At 31.0% G+C, this 20,623-nt stretch overlaps 3 protein-coding genes across 5 annotated transcripts; 1 reads left to right on the top strand and 2 right to left on the bottom strand.

The window, feature by feature from the left end:
- Nucleotides 1–710: 710 nt before the first annotated feature.
- Nucleotides 711–4,266, bottom strand: LOC100805612 (protein LTV1 homolog). Its single transcript, XM_003524612.5, has 5 exons — nt 3,693–4,266; nt 3,032–3,481; nt 1,919–2,530; nt 1,597–1,724; nt 711–996 (listed from the first exon to the last, which is right to left on the bottom strand). The coding sequence occupies exons 1-5, from the start codon at nt 4,068–4,070 to the stop codon at nt 993–995; spliced, it is 1,572 nt and encodes a 523-aa protein (XP_003524660.1). The 5' UTR covers nt 4,071–4,266; the 3' UTR covers nt 711–992.
- A 5,569-nt stretch (nt 4,267–9,835) lies between these two features.
- On the top strand, nt 9,836–12,688 carry LOC100809874 (SNAP25 homologous protein SNAP33). The gene is made up of 6 exons (XM_003524619.5): nt 9,836–10,166; nt 10,655–11,224; nt 11,407–11,500; nt 11,720–11,850; nt 12,173–12,270; nt 12,426–12,688. The coding sequence occupies exons 2-6, from the start codon at nt 10,745–10,747 to the stop codon at nt 12,523–12,525; spliced, it is 903 nt and encodes a 300-aa protein (XP_003524667.1). The 5' UTR covers nt 9,836–10,166; nt 10,655–10,744; the 3' UTR covers nt 12,526–12,688.
- A 1,771-nt stretch (nt 12,689–14,459) lies between these two features.
- On the bottom strand, nt 14,460–19,717 carry LOC100782283 (heparanase-like protein 2). Of its 3 annotated transcripts, none has more exons than XM_041015881.1 (10): nt 19,276–19,714; nt 18,314–18,560; nt 18,132–18,168; nt 17,799–17,982; nt 17,250–17,398; nt 16,940–17,173; nt 16,111–16,300; nt 15,849–15,974; nt 15,618–15,720; nt 14,460–15,026 (listed from the first exon to the last, which is right to left on the bottom strand). In XM_041015881.1, exons 2-10 carry the CDS (start codon nt 18,521–18,523, stop codon nt 14,616–14,618), a joined length of 1,644 nt encoding a protein of 547 aa, XP_040871815.1. In that variant the 5' UTR covers nt 18,524–18,560; nt 19,276–19,714; the 3' UTR covers nt 14,460–14,615. The 3 variants fall into 3 exon arrangements, with proteins under 3 accessions (XP_040871815.1, XP_006579525.1, XP_014630909.1); XM_006579462.4 differs by having other exon boundaries at nt 19,270–19,714; XM_014775423.2 differs by lacking the exon at nt 14,460–15,026 and having other exon boundaries at nt 15,617–15,743; nt 19,270–19,717.
- Nucleotides 19,718–20,623: the final 906 nt, after the last annotated feature.

The following is a 20,623-nucleotide window of genomic DNA, read 5'->3' on the forward strand; positions in this document are numbered from 1 at the left end:
GAAAAATTGAAATTTTTTTCTTAATAGAAGAATCTTCCAAATTTTCTTTGTAACCTTCATCCCCTACCATGTTCTAGTTCCCCTGCGACTCCCATGTCTCATCGATATTCTTTCTTTTGAAAGCACATCAATTATATTTTTTCTTCTCTTTGTATTCATTTTTTTCACACTGACCATTTTAATTTTTTTATCCAAACATAAAATTTTAAAAATCAAAGAATTTTAATTGAAGTATTTAAAATTCTTAGAATTTAAAATTTATCAAAATTTTAAATTTTCTCATCTAAACACACTCTAAAGCTAAAACTAAATGGTAATATTGACTGTTGAGAGCTTAAATTTGAAACTAGTTCCAAAAAAATAATCCTAATTCGTAACATTGATTATTAGAGAGCTTGCGAACTTCGTGGTTTATCATATACAACCCATGGAACTCGGTATTCCTTATAAATGCACAATGTAATATTTTAAGGACCATGTTTAAATATTGGGGGTTTTTTCGAAATAAAATGTTTAAGTATTGCTAGTGTTATGGATCATAATCCTAATTCTGTGCAAAATCTATGGGATTCGACCAGGCAGAATAGAACCACCAGTGAGCTCTTCCAATTCAAAACTCCAACAGACCTGCTTGTCACAGTGGAACTTCAAATTCCAAATTTGGCCGACAGAACTCCGAAATTCGACATTTTCTAAATAGCTAAATTAGGTTGTCGCCAAAAGGCATAAAATATATTGGTTAGCCTTTGATCAGTAAACCATACAACTCAAAGAAGAATAATTAAAACTATTTGCGTATCCTCCTGTATAAGGTTGGCGGACTTTGTTCTACAAAACAAAAGCCACTAAAACAATAAAATAAAGATTTTTGGTAAACCTTGTGAATAAAAACAACAAAAGTTTTTCTTCAAGTACCAAAAACACTCTCTGAGCACATTCTTGCTTGGGCAAAAAGACTCACATCACAACAGCCAGTACTTGTAATTGTTAACTTACCTACAAAGATAGATCAGCAAAAGGAAAACAAAGTTAGCCCTCAGAAAACCACATTAGCCACGGCATGTGGACACTCATATTTAAAGTGAGAATTGACTAATTGAGACAAAAATGATGCCACCATTTCAGGGCATTAATTGAAATTCAAAGTTTGTTTTCGTTCATGGTAGAATTAGGGCCAGTTAACTATATAAATGTAACCATCCCTATCTTAGTCAACAACTATATAACGTGAGCACTGAGCACATTACAAGTCAATTTAGAAGCACAACTATTTCAATTGACTATTGTTGTACCAATACATTTAACGAGGTTTGTGAGCCATAACAAAACTTAAGTTTTCTTTATCAGATTGAAACCTATTTTTCTTAACAGGAAGGATGCAGGCATCTTACAAAAAATAAAATAAAAAACTACATATGCGTGAAAATCATTAGAAGCACAGGATAGATTCATCCCCTATTCCCCCACCCCCGCTTCCCTTTTTGGGTTTGGAAACTAACAGTTTAAATTGTAATGGATTTGTGCCTAAAAGACGTTTCAAAATAAAATGAAAGAATTTAAATATAATTTGAGCCAATTTACAACTTGAAAACCTACAAAAGATGAATGGAAGAAGGACCAGACACAGCAGCAGCTCTCTGTGCCCGATGTGCTTCACATTTATAAAGCTCTTTCATTTCTTTTTTATTGCGACGTGCCTCATGTCGTTCCTCCTTCACAGCAGCCTACAAAACAACGCAACCATTCATGTTAATACAGTAGTAGCAGCAGTAATAGTAAATGTATAAAAGCCAAACATAAACATGGGTATTATTCTTGGGGAAACAATGGCTGGTAAGTTTCAGAAAGAAGTTGATAAGAATTACATGTATGGAATAGATGAAGCATCATAGACTAAATTAGATAATAATACAGATACCTTCCGTTCTTTCTTCTCCTCCTTTGACTCAAGGCCATGTTGTTTTCTCTTGTACTGCTCAGTTTTTGCAATGCTCTGGCCTTTAACCTTTTCGGTGGCAGGTTTCCTACCACCAGGCAAGAAGTCTACGGGGAGTTTCTCTTTTCCTCTAAGGGGTATTATTTGACTAGAGGAACTCAAGACTGCAGACACGGTTTCAGACAATTTCTTTTTCCTGGTTACTCCAGGTGCTTCAATCTTTCCAGGGTGGTTATCTAAATTTGAGTACATCGAAACAATAGTCTCACAATCCCAAACTTCTGATTCATCACTACTTTCTTGTACAAGTACAACATCCTTGTGATCATCTTCAACTTCATACTCCTCAGCATATTCCTTGCAGCGACGAATCACATCAGCAGCAGAATCCTCTTGTTCCTCATGTGGAGCATCTTTATTCTTCAATAAGTCTGCAGGAACCTTATACTTGTCATCATCAAGTTCTAGATCATCCAATACATGGTTGTTAAGAGAGTGTTTGAGCTTCTCAGCAAGGGACTCATCTTCATCGGCTTCATAATTTTCATAATAATCACCATCATCATCATCAGTTCCATATTCTTGGCGTTCGAGCTATAACAGAAATAGACAGAGAGAGAATGGGAATCTTAAAGGTAAAAAGTTCAGAGGCAGTCAATAATTATACTTGCAATTACAATTAAGGACATAATTTGGCAAAAGCATCTTCCTCAAATACCAGAAACAGAGGGGCTCAACATACTTCATTAAATAATATAATTCGTAAAGAGAAAGCATAAGTGTGTGTTTGGTTTTATGTTGGGAAATTGATTCTGGATCCAGAAAATTGATTTTGGATGCATTTTCACATATTTGGTTTCACATTGGAGAAGAATCCAGAATTGATTTTGGCTTGAAGCAACTTTGAGTAGCTTCTGCGTTAAATCCAAAATTTTGTACTAAATTTTACTCCTAACTTCATTTTATAACAAAAACATCCAAACATAAATAACATCAATTTAACCAAAATCAATTTTGGCAACGCTCATCCAAACACACATTAAAAAGAACCAAAATATAGATAGTGAATAAAGTATTATGAATAGCTAAACTCACCAAATCAAATTGCTCGTCCAGCAAACGACGAGCTCTTTGCTTCTCACCAACACAGTCCTCTCCTGGTACACCATCTGTCACCCCATCCAAAGGTCCAGAATCATCTGTGACTCTGGAATAGGAAGAAACTTGCAGTGCATGTGCACTGTTCCCGTTTCTATGTATCGCAGATTCCTCGGAAAAACTCGTTTCATTAAATATACAATCCTTCTCTTCCTCATCTTCATCTTCATCTTCAAGGAGATTCGCCTGAACAACAAAGTCTTCTTCCAAATCCTCGACATCAGATCCCAACCGTGACAAATCGTCATCATCAAGCAGTGCAGCCACTTCAGGATCAACTGCTTTCTGCACCCTTACGCTGGTAGTCTTGGACGCAACACTGTATATAGTGTTCTCCTCAGGCTCTCCATCCGCCTCAGCAATTTGCAATCTAGAAGCATCAAATGCCTAAACTCATCAACAAGAAAACACAAATAATCAACATTCCCACTTCATCACACAAAAAAGTTATTTATCCATCCCTTCAATTCATGCTCATATCAACACCATCGAACCTCACAATTCAAAAATCACTAAGCTCGAAAACACTGTTCAATAAATAAATAAATAAAAATCACCAAAGTTCAATTTTTTTTAAGAAACAAAGAGTAAGAAGCACCTTAACATCGCGAGGGAGGTGTTGTAGCTTGAACTTGGGGTTGTGGTAGAAAGCAGCACCAGCGCCACTGTTCTTGATTTCCCTCAAGTGATTCAAGTAGTTATAGCCATCATCCGGAAACCCTAGCTCCAGAATCTCCCTCCTCACGTCCTCCGGCAAGGGACCACCGCTAACTCCGGCGTCGTCGTCGTAGTAGTAGTCGTCGGGGGCGTCATCAAAAGCGGAGTCATCGGCGACGGGGAAGGAAACGGGGTTGTTGTCGACGCGGACGAAGACGCGGTCGGATTGGGAGAAAGAAGGGTCGGAGGTGTCGCGAGCGATGAGTTGGAAAGTGGCAGAGTTCTTCTTGTCGATGAACTTCTTCTTCCTCCCTCCCATTGTGCCTTCCAAGTGTTCCACGAAACGAGAAACAAACTGTGTCAAGTGAGTGTTCTCGTAACGGTTGCGTTGCGGCAGTGTTTGTTGTGTTTCTCACAGCGCTCTACCTATCAATGCAGAACGATAACCGGAACCCTAGCTTGGGATATTTTGGTAATAAAATACTAATTACCAGTAGTATAATCTTTCTTTTATTTTTTTAATTTGATTGAACTGAAAACTATAATAGAGGAAGTTCTAAAAACACAAATCCGTGCTAAATAATATTAATATATTTTTATTATTAATTAAAATTTATTTAAAATGTAAAATTATGAGTGAAACACTAAAACTTATTAAATTATGAATCTTTAACATTTACGTGATCTTTAACAAATTTCAATTAATAATAAAAAGTAAAATATATTATTTTTTTACAGAGTCAGATATATTCATATAAATGTATTACTACCGCTTGTAAAAAAAACATTTTTTATTATAAGTGAAACTTTTATTCTTCTAACTCTCTTTATTGGTCATTCTTAATATGTGTCATATTTTGTCTTCCTTCCATTTGTATTTTACTGGTTGTGCAACTAGCCAAAAATCATCTATCAATAATCTGAAATACTCTTTTTTTTTATTCATAAATACTCTTGTTATATATTTACCCGTAGACTTCATTTTCTTGATCATCTATCTATTTTAATATGTCGTCTTTTATCTTTGAATTTAATTTCAATGATTTTTTTAAATGATAATAGTTAAAACTAAAATCATATAGAAGATAGAATGACATGTTTGCTACATAACTTTATTTTTTTAAGTATATAGTCATGGGTTTGATTCCTCACTGGTGTGTATGAAAAAAAATATTTATTATGAGAGATCAATCTCTTAAATGAAACTTAATTCTAAGAGTGTTCGAATACGAGTCATTCATAAATTTAAATTGACCCAAATTAACTCAAATAAGTTGAGTTGAATATTTTTTATAATTAGATCAAAATTGACCTCACCCATTCAAACTTATTGAATTTTAGGCTAAGTCACATGTTTTAATATCTCGACTTGTTAATTAATATCAAAAAATTATTATTATTATTATTATATATATATTTAAAAATTTAAAAAATCAATTATTATTCTTATTATCGATGATTAAGAGTGAGATCATCTTTTCTTTTTCTCAATTCTCATGACTTCACTTAATCGTTTTCACAAAATTAAGGTTTCAACTCCCAGCTAGTTATAAAATATCCATTTTGTTTTTTAATTTGTTTCAAACTCTTTTAGATTTAGTTGAAGTTTTCACTTGAATTGTTCATTTGATTATTTAAGGGCATTAGAATTTTCAAACTATGTTATAATAGTTTTAGTTTTTGGGTTTTTAGGCTTAGTGAGTGTGGTTCTTGAACTTGTTTATTATATTTTAATATTTAAATCACATTTAACATAATATATTAGTCTATGTAATGATGATAACAACAATGTGATTCCTTCCTTAATATTTTCTTCCACTGTTTGTCTACTTGTAACAATTATAAGTAATGTATTTTATATTTCATTTAAAATAAAAATAGCTTATAAAAAATATTAGATTTGAAAAAATAACACACAAATTTAAATGTTTTGCCTTGTTGACCCAATCCACATCATATACAAATAAATTGGTTTGGGTTGGGTTTTAAATATTGATATCGGGAAACTAACCTAAATCAACCTATTCAATCTTGATAGGGTTGCCTCATGGGTTTCATCAAACCCAACCCAAATCGACATGCTTGCACCCTAACTCACTACCTCGAGAGATTAGTTATATGCTTTCAACCAAGAAATATCTTGGTTCACACGCAAAAAAAAAATCATATAATAATTATTTATTTGTCAGATTAAAAATATAATTTATATATTTAAATATATTTATTTTCTATAGATTTTAATGTAATATAATTTTAATATTTAAATTATTATATTTTAATATAATATTTAATATTAAAAAATTTAATAATATTAAAAGCAAATATATATCCTATTGAAACTAGATTAACCTAAGATATGAGAGATGTATCCAAGTTATATACTAGTTTACGTCTTTTTATGTCTATGTCTATGGATATATAATTTTAGGTCACACAAATAGGAGAGTAAGTGGGATCGGTTTAGGTTAGGTTAGTCAAACTCATGACTCAATTCAATCAAATTTGAATGGGTTGGTTTAGGTCGAATTTTTAAGAAAAATAAATAAAACTTAACACGAACCCGTTTGTAAATGATTTGCGTTGAATTGGATCAACGGTAAAAAGATTTAATTTTGTCTATTCTTTTTTTAAAAATAATACTTTTTATAAACTAAAATTTGTATTAAATGAATCAAACACAATTATTTTTTATTAGTTTTTTTATTAATTTTTTTATGATATTGTCACACCCTACTCCAATTTGTTGATTCCTATATATCTATTTATCCACGGGGATGAAAAATTAAGCAAACGATATTCGAGAAAAGGAGTTTCAATAAGCATAGCGAGGATGTGTTTCAAATACTTTTTTAAATCAAAACCAATAGAATATTACGAGCCTTATTCTTTGTAAATATATTTGAAATATTTTTAAAAGCTCATATGAAGTGGCTTCAATCAGTAAAATCATTGCCGATTTGATCCTGAAGGTTAAGGATACGTTAATACTTACTAAATTCAGGTCGATAAGTCTATAATCAACCATCAATAGTATTTGATTTTTTTTAATATTTTAAAATATATATTATATGTTACATATAATAATAATAATTTAATATAAATAAACGAATCAACAAGTTCAGATATTAAAATTCCTATCTCAAGCAAAAATTCAACGAGTTTGACCCAGGCACAAAAATTATCTCACCCAAATTACTTAGATTGATTTTGATGTATTCAAATTTCGAAGTGACTCGTATTTATTTACACCCCTAGATACAAATGACAAATGCATACCAAATTTGGTAACTTTGGATCTAATAGTTTTGTAATTTAAGACTGGGTAAGAATGAATCTAAACCATCTAATGCCTTGGAAACCCAAAAATTAACTTCCATTTCCCATTTTAAGCTTGGATAAGATTGAATCTAGACCATTTAATGGCATGAATTGCATATACAATATTGAAACAACAAGAATGATGAAAGATATAATCGGTGTACGCTGATTAATAAATAGACAATTAATCATGACACAATCACAAACACACACATATATATATATATATATATATATATATATATTTTTTTTTTTTTTTGCAGTTTACAGAAACAATTATTTTCAACACTAATTCAAAAGGATGAATATTCAAATGAAATATTATCATGTTGCAATAAGACAAACTCTAGTGATGTACCTGCAAATATTCTAATACTTAAAAGGGAATAAGTGTATCAAAGTTAGAGAGTGATGGAAAAAATAAGATTAGAAAACAATACCTCATTAAAGGTATATAACCATTTTTTTTGAAAATGATACTTTACGCTTATAAATGAATATAAAAATTAGAGACAATATATTTAAGGCCTACATGACTTATTTATATTATTTTCTATAGACTATAATGGTGTTTTTTATGTGATGAAGCGTGAGAAAGTACCTATAGGGGCGAATCATGTGTAATTTGTTACGTCTACTAACGAATGCTCCAATTTGATATGGTACTTATATTGGGATTGATGTCTCACCATAAGGTTCTTGCCGTGAGTCTTAGGAATTGCTCCTTTTGTGCTCTTTTAAGAAAATTAATTAATTTAGTTAATTATACTAAATTTATCGATAATTTATTTTATTATTATTCTAAAATTATTTTTTATTTATTTTTTCACTTAATTATTTCTCACGAAGTAATTAATGTCTAAAAATAAAATATTATAATTAATTAAAGATATTATAAGAAAAAAGAGAATCTAATAAAAGGAACAAACAATCAAGTAAAAAATATCTTATATATAAAAATGAAGGGAGTAACTTTTGAGTTTCATAACTATCACAACATGCTAAAATCTTCTTGAAAAAATATCAAAACAAATTATTGTCATGTATATTATATTTTACACAAGTTTTGATTTAACATCATTTGTCATGAATATATATATATATATATATATATATATATATATATATATATATATATATATATATATATATATGTATGTATTGTAAATATTGATATAACATTTACTATCATGTATTTTATTAATTAAAAATAATAGCAAAATATATTAAAAATCACAACATATAAATTTGTAGGATATACACTTATCACAAGTTATTAAACTAATTAAAAAAACAAAGGTGTTTAAATTTTTAAATTTAAAAATAAAAATTAATTCACTTAATAAAATAATTTTTATGACAATTTTAAAATATTTCATCATACTTATTTTGTTGATAAAAAATAATTAAGTATTGATAAAAACAATAAGAAATTAAAATTTATTTTAAATACTGTCTAGTTGCTAATTATTTTAATTTAATATGTCAACTAATAAAATAAAAAATGCACGTAACTACATAAAAAAGAAAATAAATATCAGTCCACCTTTTAAAAATGAGGATTTTCTATAATAGAAAAACTCAGAGGTGGACAATAATAATTACAATGGCTCTTTCATTTAATCAATTATAACAAAGTTTGTTGAGTTTTAGTGACATCTTTGGGATGCCTTTTGTTTTTGGACTGACGCAAATTTAATCAACCAATACAATAGTACTAATACACAATATTCAATGACCGGCAAGAATTTATTAATTGTTCAATAAGAAAATAAAATAAAAACATATTAATGCAATATCAATTAGAAAACATCATAAATATAACATTTAAAATAATTATTAAAAATCAATAATATGAAAATGTAATATTTTTTATAGCATTAGTATATTTAAATCTATTTCTATATTATAAATTAAATTTTTAAATTTAGGGAGTGAAGTTTTTTTTCCACTCTCTCATCTAGATATTCTTGAAATCCAAACGTTGTTTTTTCTTTCTTTAGTAAATACATTTCACACGCTATTCCAGCTTCAAGTAAACAAATTATCTCTCTCAATCATCTCAAATTAAAAATCATTTTTAATCATTATAATTAGAAATTTTGTTTCTGTGATAGAACCCATAAGTATTTAACAAGTTTTGATTCTTTTGAACTTGATCCCCACTTGAACACAGTTAAAACTTATCATCACTTTCAAAAGATATATTTTATAGATATCAAATTCAGATCCTTCAACATAAACTGTTGCCAATTAAGCTAAACCATTGGTTCCATTTTTTGTTATCTTGCTTATTTTTTTAACCACTTAGCTATTTTGGTTAAAAATAAAATTATATTAAAATTTAAATTATTAATTAAAAATTCAAAATATATTTTATATATTTAGATGATTTATTTTCTTGTAATTTAATTATAATATTTTATAAATTTAAAATACATGTTTATTATAAATTATAATTATGTACAAATAAATATTTATCTAGTAAAATACAGATTATAAAATACTAATTGAATTCTTATGTCTTGATAACTTGTTTGATAGTGGTATTATATTATTCACTATATATATTTTTTTATTTTTATAAAAATATGCATAAATGTAAGTGAGAATCCCAAAATTTCTTCTTCTATAATCCTTCCTCTTCATTCACATGAAAGGTAGAATCTTCTTCTTTCCTTTCCATTTGAATACTTAGTTGGTGCCCAAACATTCCAAAAGAAAATATATTTTCCACATAAAAGAAGTTGCCAAAGTCCTTTGTTGTTTCGGTTTGAAATGGCTCCCACATAGTCCCACTTGATCCATTCAACGTCTCAATTCAAACGACGCCCATAATAATAATTAAATAAACAAACAGAACAAGAGAGAGCGCATTACCAAACCCCCCAAAGAACACGTTCACTCTCGATTTTGCCTTGCAAATTGCGATTTCTCTGCAGTTTCTTCCATCCTCCAACTCTGACCTTTCTTGACGCGATTTTGGTTTTTGTCAACTTCTTATTGAAACCCTTCTTCAGTCTTCTCCCATTTCCAGAGTTCTTATAAATTGATGCTTTTTACAAGTCTTTCTGAACATTCCGTTTCCTTCCTCCAGGTACCATCTTGCTTTCTCTTTTACAAGTTTTGATTTTGATGATTCCGTTGCTGAGAGAGGCACTTTAATCCATTTGGGTCTTTCCAGATTTTTGCTTTCTTGTGTTTTCCTCTATCCTTGGAAATCTTGTGATTCCCTCTATCCTAGTAAATCTTGTGTTTGTTGATCTTTCTATAGGCTTATGAAAAATGTTCTTTCAGGTTCTATCGGGAATTTTTGTACTTTTTTTCTTTTCCTTTTTAGTTTCTCTTAGGGTCCTTGTCAATGGTTGGTGGTTTTTCCTTATGTTGCTTTACATTTGATCGCTTTTGTTCCTTTTATCTTTGCCCTTTTTATTAACATGTAGTTTTTGTCAAGTTATGATGCATTTGGTTTGTTGATAAAATTAATGCTTTTGTGATAAGCGGATTAATAATTTGATATTTGGGTTTCTTTTGCTTGTTGTGGTACATTTATAGTGACTGATTAGCACTTGCTTGTCTTTTCAGGGAAAAGTTAGCGTGTCCTTAGGTCACATAGGATTTTGAGAAATTTACTTTTTAATTTGCCTCTGAATTAATTCTGCAAGAAGAGAGATAATGTCTGGTTCAAAGAAATCTCCTTTGAAGGTTGCTAAGCCTAGCTCTGCTGAATCTTGGACGAATCCATTTGATTCTGATGATGAGGGAAAGGATAGCAAAAAATATAGTTCCTCTAGAAAAACTTCTTCGGAGCGCGCACTTGCTACACTGGAAGTTAACACCAACCCCTTTGATGATGATATTGATGCCAATAAGAAATCTTCATCAACTTCGTATGCCTTTCAATCTGCCAACCGGAACAGGTATAAGAATGATTTTCGTGACTCTGGTGGATTAGAGAATCAATCGGTTCAAGAACTGGAGAGTTATGCTGTTTACAAGGCTGAAGAGACTACAAATTCAGTCAACAATTGTTTGAAGATAGCAGAGAACATAAGAGAGGATGCTACCAAGACACTAGTCACCCTTGAACAACAGGGTGAACAAATTACCAGGAGTCACCATGTTGCTGCTGACATTGATCACGATTTAAGTCGGGTATCAATCTTGTTAATTAATACACTTTTTCTCTGTTCCTATTTGGGTGGCTTCTTCATGTTGTTTTACCTTTGTGAAAATATTATGTTGTTTCATAATATCATTTTGTTATGAAACCCTTTTGAATTCAAATCAGTATTCTGCTCTAAAACTGACTAAATTTTGACTATTGCTGCTTCCAGGGAGAAAAGCTCTTGGGAAGCCTTGGTGGCCTCTTCTCCAAAACTTGGAAACCAAAGAAGACACGAGCAATAACCGGCCCTGTTATTGTTGGAGGTTAATATCTTCTCTGCATATGTTTTCTTTTATAATTTTAATATTTTTGGGTTGTATCATTGGCATAATCTCATGGCAAATAACATCTCAGAAACTATAGTTTTTAACCCAACTGTGTGCCTTTGTGTGTTTGATGTAGCCGATCTCATCTAGTGGGAAAAGACTTTGTTGTTGTTGTTATTGCTATATCATTGGCATAACGCGGTTTGTGATATGCAGATGATCCGGTCAGGAGAAAGGACAATCACTTGGAGCAGAGAGACAAGTTGGGACTGACCTCTGCACCCAAAGGGCAGTCCAAGCTACGGACCCCCCCTCCAGAACCAACAAATGCACTTGAAAAAGTTGAGGTTCGTATAGAGTAGTTAAAGATTAAATTGTTGTTTAAAGCCTAAGTGTGTTAGGTACTGTTATGATACCAGTTTTATCAGTGTCTTTCTGATTTTGATGTGATTAACTACTGTTGGTGACTTTTTACTATAGTTTCAGCTCTAATGACCAGATCAGTAATTTACAAGTTGCAACAAACCAGTTTTATTTACAATCATTAACAATTTTGCAAACTTTATCTTCATCTTTCTCCCACTAACACTAGACTCTAGACACTGTTAGACGACATTATATTTATTGTTAATATTGAATTAAGCTACTAAATAAAATGTCCTGAAACAGGTTGAAAAAAAGAAGCAAGATGATGCACTATCAGATTTAAGTGATCTGTTGGGAGAGCTTAAAGACATGGCTGTTGACATGGGATCCGAGATTGAGAGGTTAGTCAATTGCATTGTATTGTTTTATATAGTAATTCATTACTTCTTAGGTGATTCATGAACACTAGATTTTAATGTACTTGTAGAAACAAGGTTATAGTTTATCAAACAATTTGAATGGCATTACTAATAGTTTATTTGGGTAAATTGTGCAGGCATAACAAAGCCCTGAATCATCTATACGATGATGTGGATGAGTTGAATTTCCGAGTGAAAGGTGCTAATCAACGTGGCCGTCGTTTGCTCGGAAAATAAGATTGATTGATTTCATCATTGTGTTTTTCTCTTTGTATCCATCATCTGGTTTAATGAAGGCAATCTTTTCATTTAGTTTATACTTGTGTTGCATTATATATAAAATATGCAACAGATTAAATAAGTCTGGGTGCAATACTACATAATTCAATTTGTTGATTTATCTTGCTGGCTTTACAGGTAGAGCTTCCATTTTTGCTCTTTACAAGGGTGTAAGTAAGTGATTCGGGTTGAGTTGAAGTTTATTTATTTTTCAACCCAATTAAATTTAATTGGATTGGAATTTCTTTTGGTCATACCAAACCAAGTCAATCAAACTTTATTTAGATTGGTTATGAGGTTGAACTATTAAAAAATTGTCAATTCTTTAGGCCTTGGAATTTTTTTTAAAAAAATTTCAACTAAAAATTAGTAAGGATAATTTTTTTTGGATATTTTAAAAAATCAGTATTTATAAAATATTATATTATTCATACGGTTAAAAAAAAATCATAAATACCACTTCTATTACCATTCATAAACAATGAATTGCCTTAAAATAAATAAAAAAATAAACTTCAAAATAATATATTAATTTGAGAATGAGATGCGCATAATTAAAGATTTTTATATTAGTAAAATTGTATGTGGCGTTTTCAAATCTGTCACTCAATTTATGAGTTTCATTAAATTTATTAAACTAAAATCAATCAAATTTAATGATTTAATTTAATCTAAAAAAATCTAATTGAGTTGGATGGGATGATTATCTATATTGGGTTCAATACATTCACATCCTAGCAATATCAACCAATTGGGTATCAATCATTGAAGTTTATCTCTGCCGTTATGAAAGTGCTGAATGATTAATATACATTTAATTTTTATATATTAACAGGATAATAATTTATAATGTTAAAAATTTTGAGGACGAATCAGAAATCTCTTTAAATATGATTTTTTTAATGATTATAACGATAAGAGTAGTCAACAATTTTATGTATATGGCAATTAACAATTATGCATATGAAAATTCATGATTGATGACAGGGTAAAAATATTGTCAGTGTATTTTTTTTCCTTGAGAATAATTGTCACTTGTTATTTTTAAAAATAAAAGGCTTGCTTATTATATCTTTAAAATATTTTATTTTTTGATTCCTTAAGGACAGAATGAATTGAATAAGGTCATTTTTAATAAAAATGATGTTTTTTCAATACATTGAGGTTTTTCCACCACAAAAGCACAATACAGTAATTCTGTCAAAACCTTGTTTTGGAACGCAAAATTGACTTCGCACAAATTTTACCAAACACGTTGAGACAAAAATCGAAATCATTTCAGTGCCATAACATTGTTCTAAAGGTTTTTCTGTGTTTCCAAACAAGCTATCCATTTAAGTTAACTAAAAGTGAATTATGTAAAATTATATAGGGTTCATAATAATTAACTAGCCTGTCATGTCATGTTAAACCCTAACTGTTTTGAAGGCATTTGAATCAAGAGAAATAGTAAGGATATAGTTTTTAACATACTCTTTTAATATATTCTTTTATTATTAGTTGAAATTAATTGAAAAAATCCAATCTATTTAATAAATATCACTTATATTTTTGTAACTTTTACAAATTTCAGTCAGTAATAAAAGGCACTATATTTTAATTAACGATTAGAAAGTGCTAAATTATATAAATTTTGCTGTAATTCCTTTTTTTTTTATCAATAGCAGTAATTCCATAAATATTATTAATATTATTTTCCAATAAAAATTGACAATTCATTTCAGGATCATTGCCAATTTTATTTACGGGTATAAAAACAATGGAAAAGAAAAATCCATTCTGATTATTAAAACATTACCAGTGATATTGTATTTAAATTTTGTCCAATAAAATTAAGTGGTTGCAATTTTGCATGGACTTCAGGTGAAGTTTGATCATTTGAGCCAACCAAGTATAATCATGCTTCTAGCAAGTGTCTTTCATAATAAATTATTGCAAAGGTGGTTAGAACTTTGCTGTGGATACAAATATATAGCCAATTAAATACAATTTCAATGGCAGGGCTCACATTCCCTTAGTCCTAATACCTAGTCTACAAGATTTTTCGGTTAAGGTTTTCTAAGTCCCGCACAAGCTGGAGCATCAAAGTTGGGGAATACAATAAATGCAATGGATAAAGGAGCCAAGTGTATTGGAGAATGTACATTATTGAGTAGTGGATCCAATGTTGGAATTTCTCCATCATTTGTCAATTCTAGGGGGATACCATTCAGCAACATGGTTTGACTTCTAAGGTAATCATCTTTTGGAGTTAAGTGGTACTCCTCCCTGAATGTGACATCTGATCCTTTTGTTCCAATCCAAGAAAATGCTTTCTTGAGATGACTAAAGAATGAGTTTTCTGTATGGATGCTTTTAGCATTTTCATTTCCTCCATTGCTCACAGGCACACGGTCATGAACCGTGAGTGTGAAATGAGTCTGATTGCTTAAGTTGATCAGCAGTAATGTTATACCATCCTGTATAATGAAATTAAAAAAAAGAATTGTAGGAATGCTAAAGGTACAATTGAAAAGTTGCAATATATCAATTAGATGCCTAATACCTACCCAAGTCACAAAAGATAAAGCTAATGTCCTTGTAAATTCAACTTAAATAAAAAAGAAATTGCTAGGAAATAAAGATTCATTTTAGGTGCAGTTCCCCAATTGAATTATGCTATGGTTATGTGTATTTAACGATTTTATGGGTGTAATTCTGTTTTTATTTTATCCTCCCATCTTAATACATATGTAATGACAACATACATGCACCATATGTGAAACTTTCAACATGGTCGAACAAGTATGGTAACATTCAATTCATTGATGTTAATATCACCTTGGGTCTCTTTTGAGTCAAGCTAGAATTCAATCTAGCATAAACATTTTGCATAATGATTATGCTTATGATCAAATTTATATATATATCAAACGTCAGTATGTTTATAAGGTGTCATATCAACTTAAAATTTTAGAAGTTGGTAAGCAAACATCAGATATAGAAGAACGAATCCTAAACTAATGTTCCTTTGCATAGTTTATCTTATAATAAGATGATAGCGCACTTACTCTGCTTTTTGAACAATGGGCATAAGTGCGTAAAGATGGTGAAAAAACATCACTACTAGCTGCAAGAACAGTCTTCCCCATTAGCTGATGCCACAACAGTGCACTGCTCAAAAACAACACCAGGACCTAGATTATACAATATGTTAAGCAATATGTTTATAACACTTTAGAAAAACAAATATATATTTTCTTCTTTTTCTCTTCATTTTACATTTTTCAATTGGCACTTGCCTGTAATAGTCAGGATTTGGAATGAAAGTAGTGGTATTGAGAAGACCATAGTTTCCTCCAATTAAAGTCTGCCTGCAATAAACCTTAGTGTTGTATCTGGATGCTATTCCAAGTTGATCCAAGTACCTGTAATGTAAGTCACCTAAATTTTAGAACTTATAGATTACTTTTAATGATATTTTTTATCAAACAAAATATTATAAATTCTTATTTCATCACTTATAGAGGAATAGAAAATGATGTAAGGAAGAACCAAGATTACCAAAAGCTATTTACAAATGTGTTAGAAACAGAACGACCACCACTGTTGAATGCCCCGCCAGCTTCACCTACCCATGCAGAAGACCAAGGGCCATATTTTTGAATGGTTTCTGAAAGATTGCTAAAAATTGATTCAACCTTGCTCAAGCACTCAGGATCTAGAATCTTCCTGTCAAGATGCTCATCACTACCTGAAAAAGAGAAATTAACTTAATATACTAACCAGAGGGGATAGACAACATCATTTTCCCAACAAGTAAACACAATATATCAGTTGCCAGTATATGTTTCTCAGCTTGTGGAAAAGTTAGCACTTATTGGAAAGATAATCACAAATTAAATAGAGACGTGACAAAATATGATGTATTAGTTATTATTGCCTTTTGCAGGTGACACATGTCTATGTTGGCATACATATTGTGTGTAAAGATCTTTAGGTAGCTAGAGAGATTATCAAGGAAAAGAGGGAGAGAGAGGCTAAGAGGTATCTGTACATAAATTAACATCAGCAACTGTTAATATATTAGCTCTTTGAAGTCTGGATGATATGAGTTTTGTCAAAAGAGGCAATTCATTGTTTATTTTATCATTTTTCTTTCACTCATTTGTTTTTTAATAAAAGAAAGTATTAATTATCCCCTCATTGATTGTATCTGATGCCACTTCAACACTACTTAAAAAGAAATTAGAACAGAAACACAAGAAGGATTAGAATGCAACACTTTCCATATGACTGCTTTCTTTCACATTCATCATCTAGTTATGTTGGAACGTAAAATATTCTCTAAGAATGACTATAGTAGAAATAATTAGGTAAGTGACAAGCAAACCTGGGCCCAAATTATACACATGATGTGTCAGCACATTGACTATGCCTGGACCTGTAACCTGAAGAAGCTTATCAAACCACTCCTTATTATAGAATCCTCCAGGTGCTACAAGGGAAGGTTTGAACGTGGAGTTTTTGTATAATGTGCGTAAAATTTCTTTAAGCTTTATCAAGTCTTTCCCATACTGTGCAGCACCAACTCTAGCCCCAATGCCCTTCCCACTCAACTCATTACCTATAGCACATCATGCAAGAATAAGATCCAATGAAACAAAATTGAATATAACAAACAGCTTTGTCTTCAATCCTACCAAATTCCCATGAATCAATTTTGTACCCCTTTGAAATGGTGTAATTGATAAAATCTTTGGCATTGGAAGGATCCCAGTCTCCTCCCCAAACAGTATGACTAATCTGGTGCCTCCCATGGAGTGCATTCAAACCAAATGTCACAAGGGCACTGCAAGGTTAAACCCAACTAAGTTACTCCACAGATGTCAAGTCACTCACAACACACACTGAAGCAAAAAAAAAACAAAAACAAAGGAAAACTACCCATTCGAAATGCATGTGAACAAAACTCAGATCCTTTAAATTGTCTAGGAGAATTTTTATTGTACAGGTTACTCTGAGGTGTAACACTAATTTTAATTGCAGAACACCAAAAGCACTTGTAGTACTAAAGTTTTGTCCTTAAAAAAATCTATACCAAGCAGCTCTTTAGCAAATAAATCTATTGCAGACTTACAGCACCCTACATAAGAGGTATAATTCTATTCTTTTCATTTTTGCTTTAGAAGGAAGGGAAAGGGGAAGGGAGGTGGTGAAGAAAACAACAATCTCAACGCTAAAATTCTCACCCTGTCTCGTCGAAAAAATGATTCAGCTCATCCCACCTTTTCATCTGTAAACATCCCTTTGAAAATCCAAACAATCCACCTTTCATCTTTTGAAATGGATGACAAGGGGACTTCAAACTTCCTACCTCATACAGCACTTGGTCTTGCAAAGAACCTCCGACTCTTATCCTCAAAGGCTTGAGAGCTATCAAGCAAACCATTATGGAAAGAATGACATCACGCATGAGCTAAATATTCCAATGATACTATCAATAAAAAAATTATGTAGCGTAAGGAAGCCACAAAACCTTAGAATGCCATCAGAGTGACTGATTTTCTACATCATATACAAACCTTGGATTGCCTTGGCAAAGAAAGGATGAGACAAGTCCTGAAAAACCAATCCACATTGAATAATGACTAAAACTGCTTCAAAGCTTTCTAGAGTTCAAAATGAGAGATAGGAGATGGGAAGAATAATATATATATTCTCTACTTATTTCATGTTTTATGTAAATAAGTGCGAAAATACTCACCAAATTTACAGCAGATGAATCCCCCCAGGGGCAATAGTTGTAATCACACTTATCATGAGGCCACCAATCAATAGTAGCACAGATGAAATTATCATCAGTTTCAGCAATTGCTTGAATTCCATCTACTAGAATTGAACCATGTTCAATATCTTGAGATAAAGTCATTCGAAGAAAAGCCAGAAAGAGAAACAAGGCGAGGTGGATTCCCATGAGTGGATCAATTACAACAGCATCCAAGTCCAATTAACTGCAGTAAAAAAAGAAAAAAAAATGTTAGGTTGTATTTGGTCTTTTTACCATTTCATTTCCAGATAATTTGTTTCCACTGATAATTATAAAATCATCACCTTGCTTACATTTCATTTTTTGTTTTCATGATTTTGTGAAAGAATGATAAAAACAAGTAACATTTTTGTAACTGTAAGTCAAACAAAACAAACATTCTCTAACTTATAGACAGATCTTCTGAAACTACATAATTGCAATTTTCTGTATCTAACAGCTGTTTCAAGATAAGCTTTTAACTGAAGAATAGCGCCTAATGATTAGCCGGTGGTATAAACCACAAAAACAAGCAAACAAACAAATAAATAAACAAAAGGAGAACACTTTTGTGATTGCCTAATCTTCATAAAAATAGAACCGGTAAAGATGAATTCAAAGTTAGTCACGAGCCGGTAATTCATTTATTTTAAACTATATAGTATATCCAATATTATTTGTTTTATGACTATACTTATTTTTATAATAACAAGGAAATCATAAATCGCTATGCAGATCTAAGAACTCGTAAGCATTGGCCTATTAGATCTAAATACAACATCACACCGTAACAAACAAGTAAAACCGGTTTCCCCACAAGACAAGACGAACCCAGAAGAAAAAAAAATGAAACTTGAAGAACACCCAGATAGAGAAACAGTGGAATATTACAAAACATAAATTACAAGACCAACCTGAACCTTGTTTTCAATGTTCTGAACTTTCAATCCAGCACAGCCTTTAAGGAGAAAAGTGAAGCTCAATTGTGAAGCATGAAGCGTGAAAATAGACAACACTAATAATAATAATAATGTATCATGTAATGTAACTGCCAAAGAAGGAGCACTTTCCTTGCCTCGTACTGCCCCAGTGGAAAGGGAAAGGTTTATGATGGCGAAGGTGCCATGAAGAAGGACAACATTGTCGTGATGTTAGTTAGTTGGATAGGTTTGTCTCAGGTGGGTGGTGACACAACTCACAAGCACTGAAACATTTAATTTTTTTTAGCTGAAGGGGTTTTCTCATGAGGTAATTGTTGTTGCCTCCAAATTTAGGTGTGGTTGTGGTAGAGTGGTTGAAGGTATGCATCGTTTTTGGAAAGCAAACAACTCAGCTAACGGTGCAAGCAACTGTCAATTCTTTCCCTCTTCTTTTAATTTGGACTAGGAAAAAAAAGTACAATTATTATATATGTTTTGTGATACAAAAAAAAAAAATCAAAAAGAAATTTTGCCCATTTGCTGAAATTGCAAGTCGTCTCTTCTTTGTCTTGTCTTGACTTTGTGGAGAAGCTATACCTTCTTCCACCACATGGAAAGATTTTTTTGATTTTTTGTTTTTTTATGTTAATTTATTCATTGTTGGCGTTTGGTGACTGGAAAATGTGTTGGATTGGGTTTAATAGCTTGCAATCGACTAAATGCATATGTGATTGGATTCGTTTTACGATTATTTTTCAAAAGTGAATGGAAGTATCAATTGGATCTAGATTTTGGTTGAACTTTGTTCAACAAATATCAGGTTATTATGTTACTGTTGTAATTTCGAGCAATTGAAGAATATCATATATTACAAGTTTAGGTCAACTAATTGTCGAAATTAAAATTGCACAAACTTTGACTATAGTATTATACTTGCATAACGAATCACTATAGTTGTTTTATAAAAACATTTTTAGGTTAAAAAATACTTTAAAAAACAAATTTTCTTTCTTAAAAGTAATCTGACTTAAGTATGTGTTAAGTCTTATTCTTTTTTTAAAAATACATTTTTCAATGGCGGATAAAAATATAGAAGACAAAAAAATAAAGGTGTGTTTATTGATAACACTTGATAATATATACTAATTAAAATATACTTCTTTTGGTTGAAACAAATTTTAGTGTAAAAATACACTAAAGGACCAGAGATATAATACCTAAGTTTGTAGAAGCATGTTCTTTCAAAGTGTAAGCACATTAATAAAATGTTTATATTTAGCACCAAATTAAAGCCAACATTTTTTTCTTTAATTTAAGACGTCGTCATTTGTCTTCATTAATGCCAATA

This window comes from Glycine max, chromosome 5 (genome assembly GCF_000004515.6).
Source record: "Glycine max cultivar Williams 82 chromosome 5, Glycine_max_v4.0, whole genome shotgun sequence".
Lineage (NCBI taxonomy): Eukaryota > Viridiplantae > Streptophyta > Magnoliopsida > Fabales > Fabaceae > Glycine > Glycine max.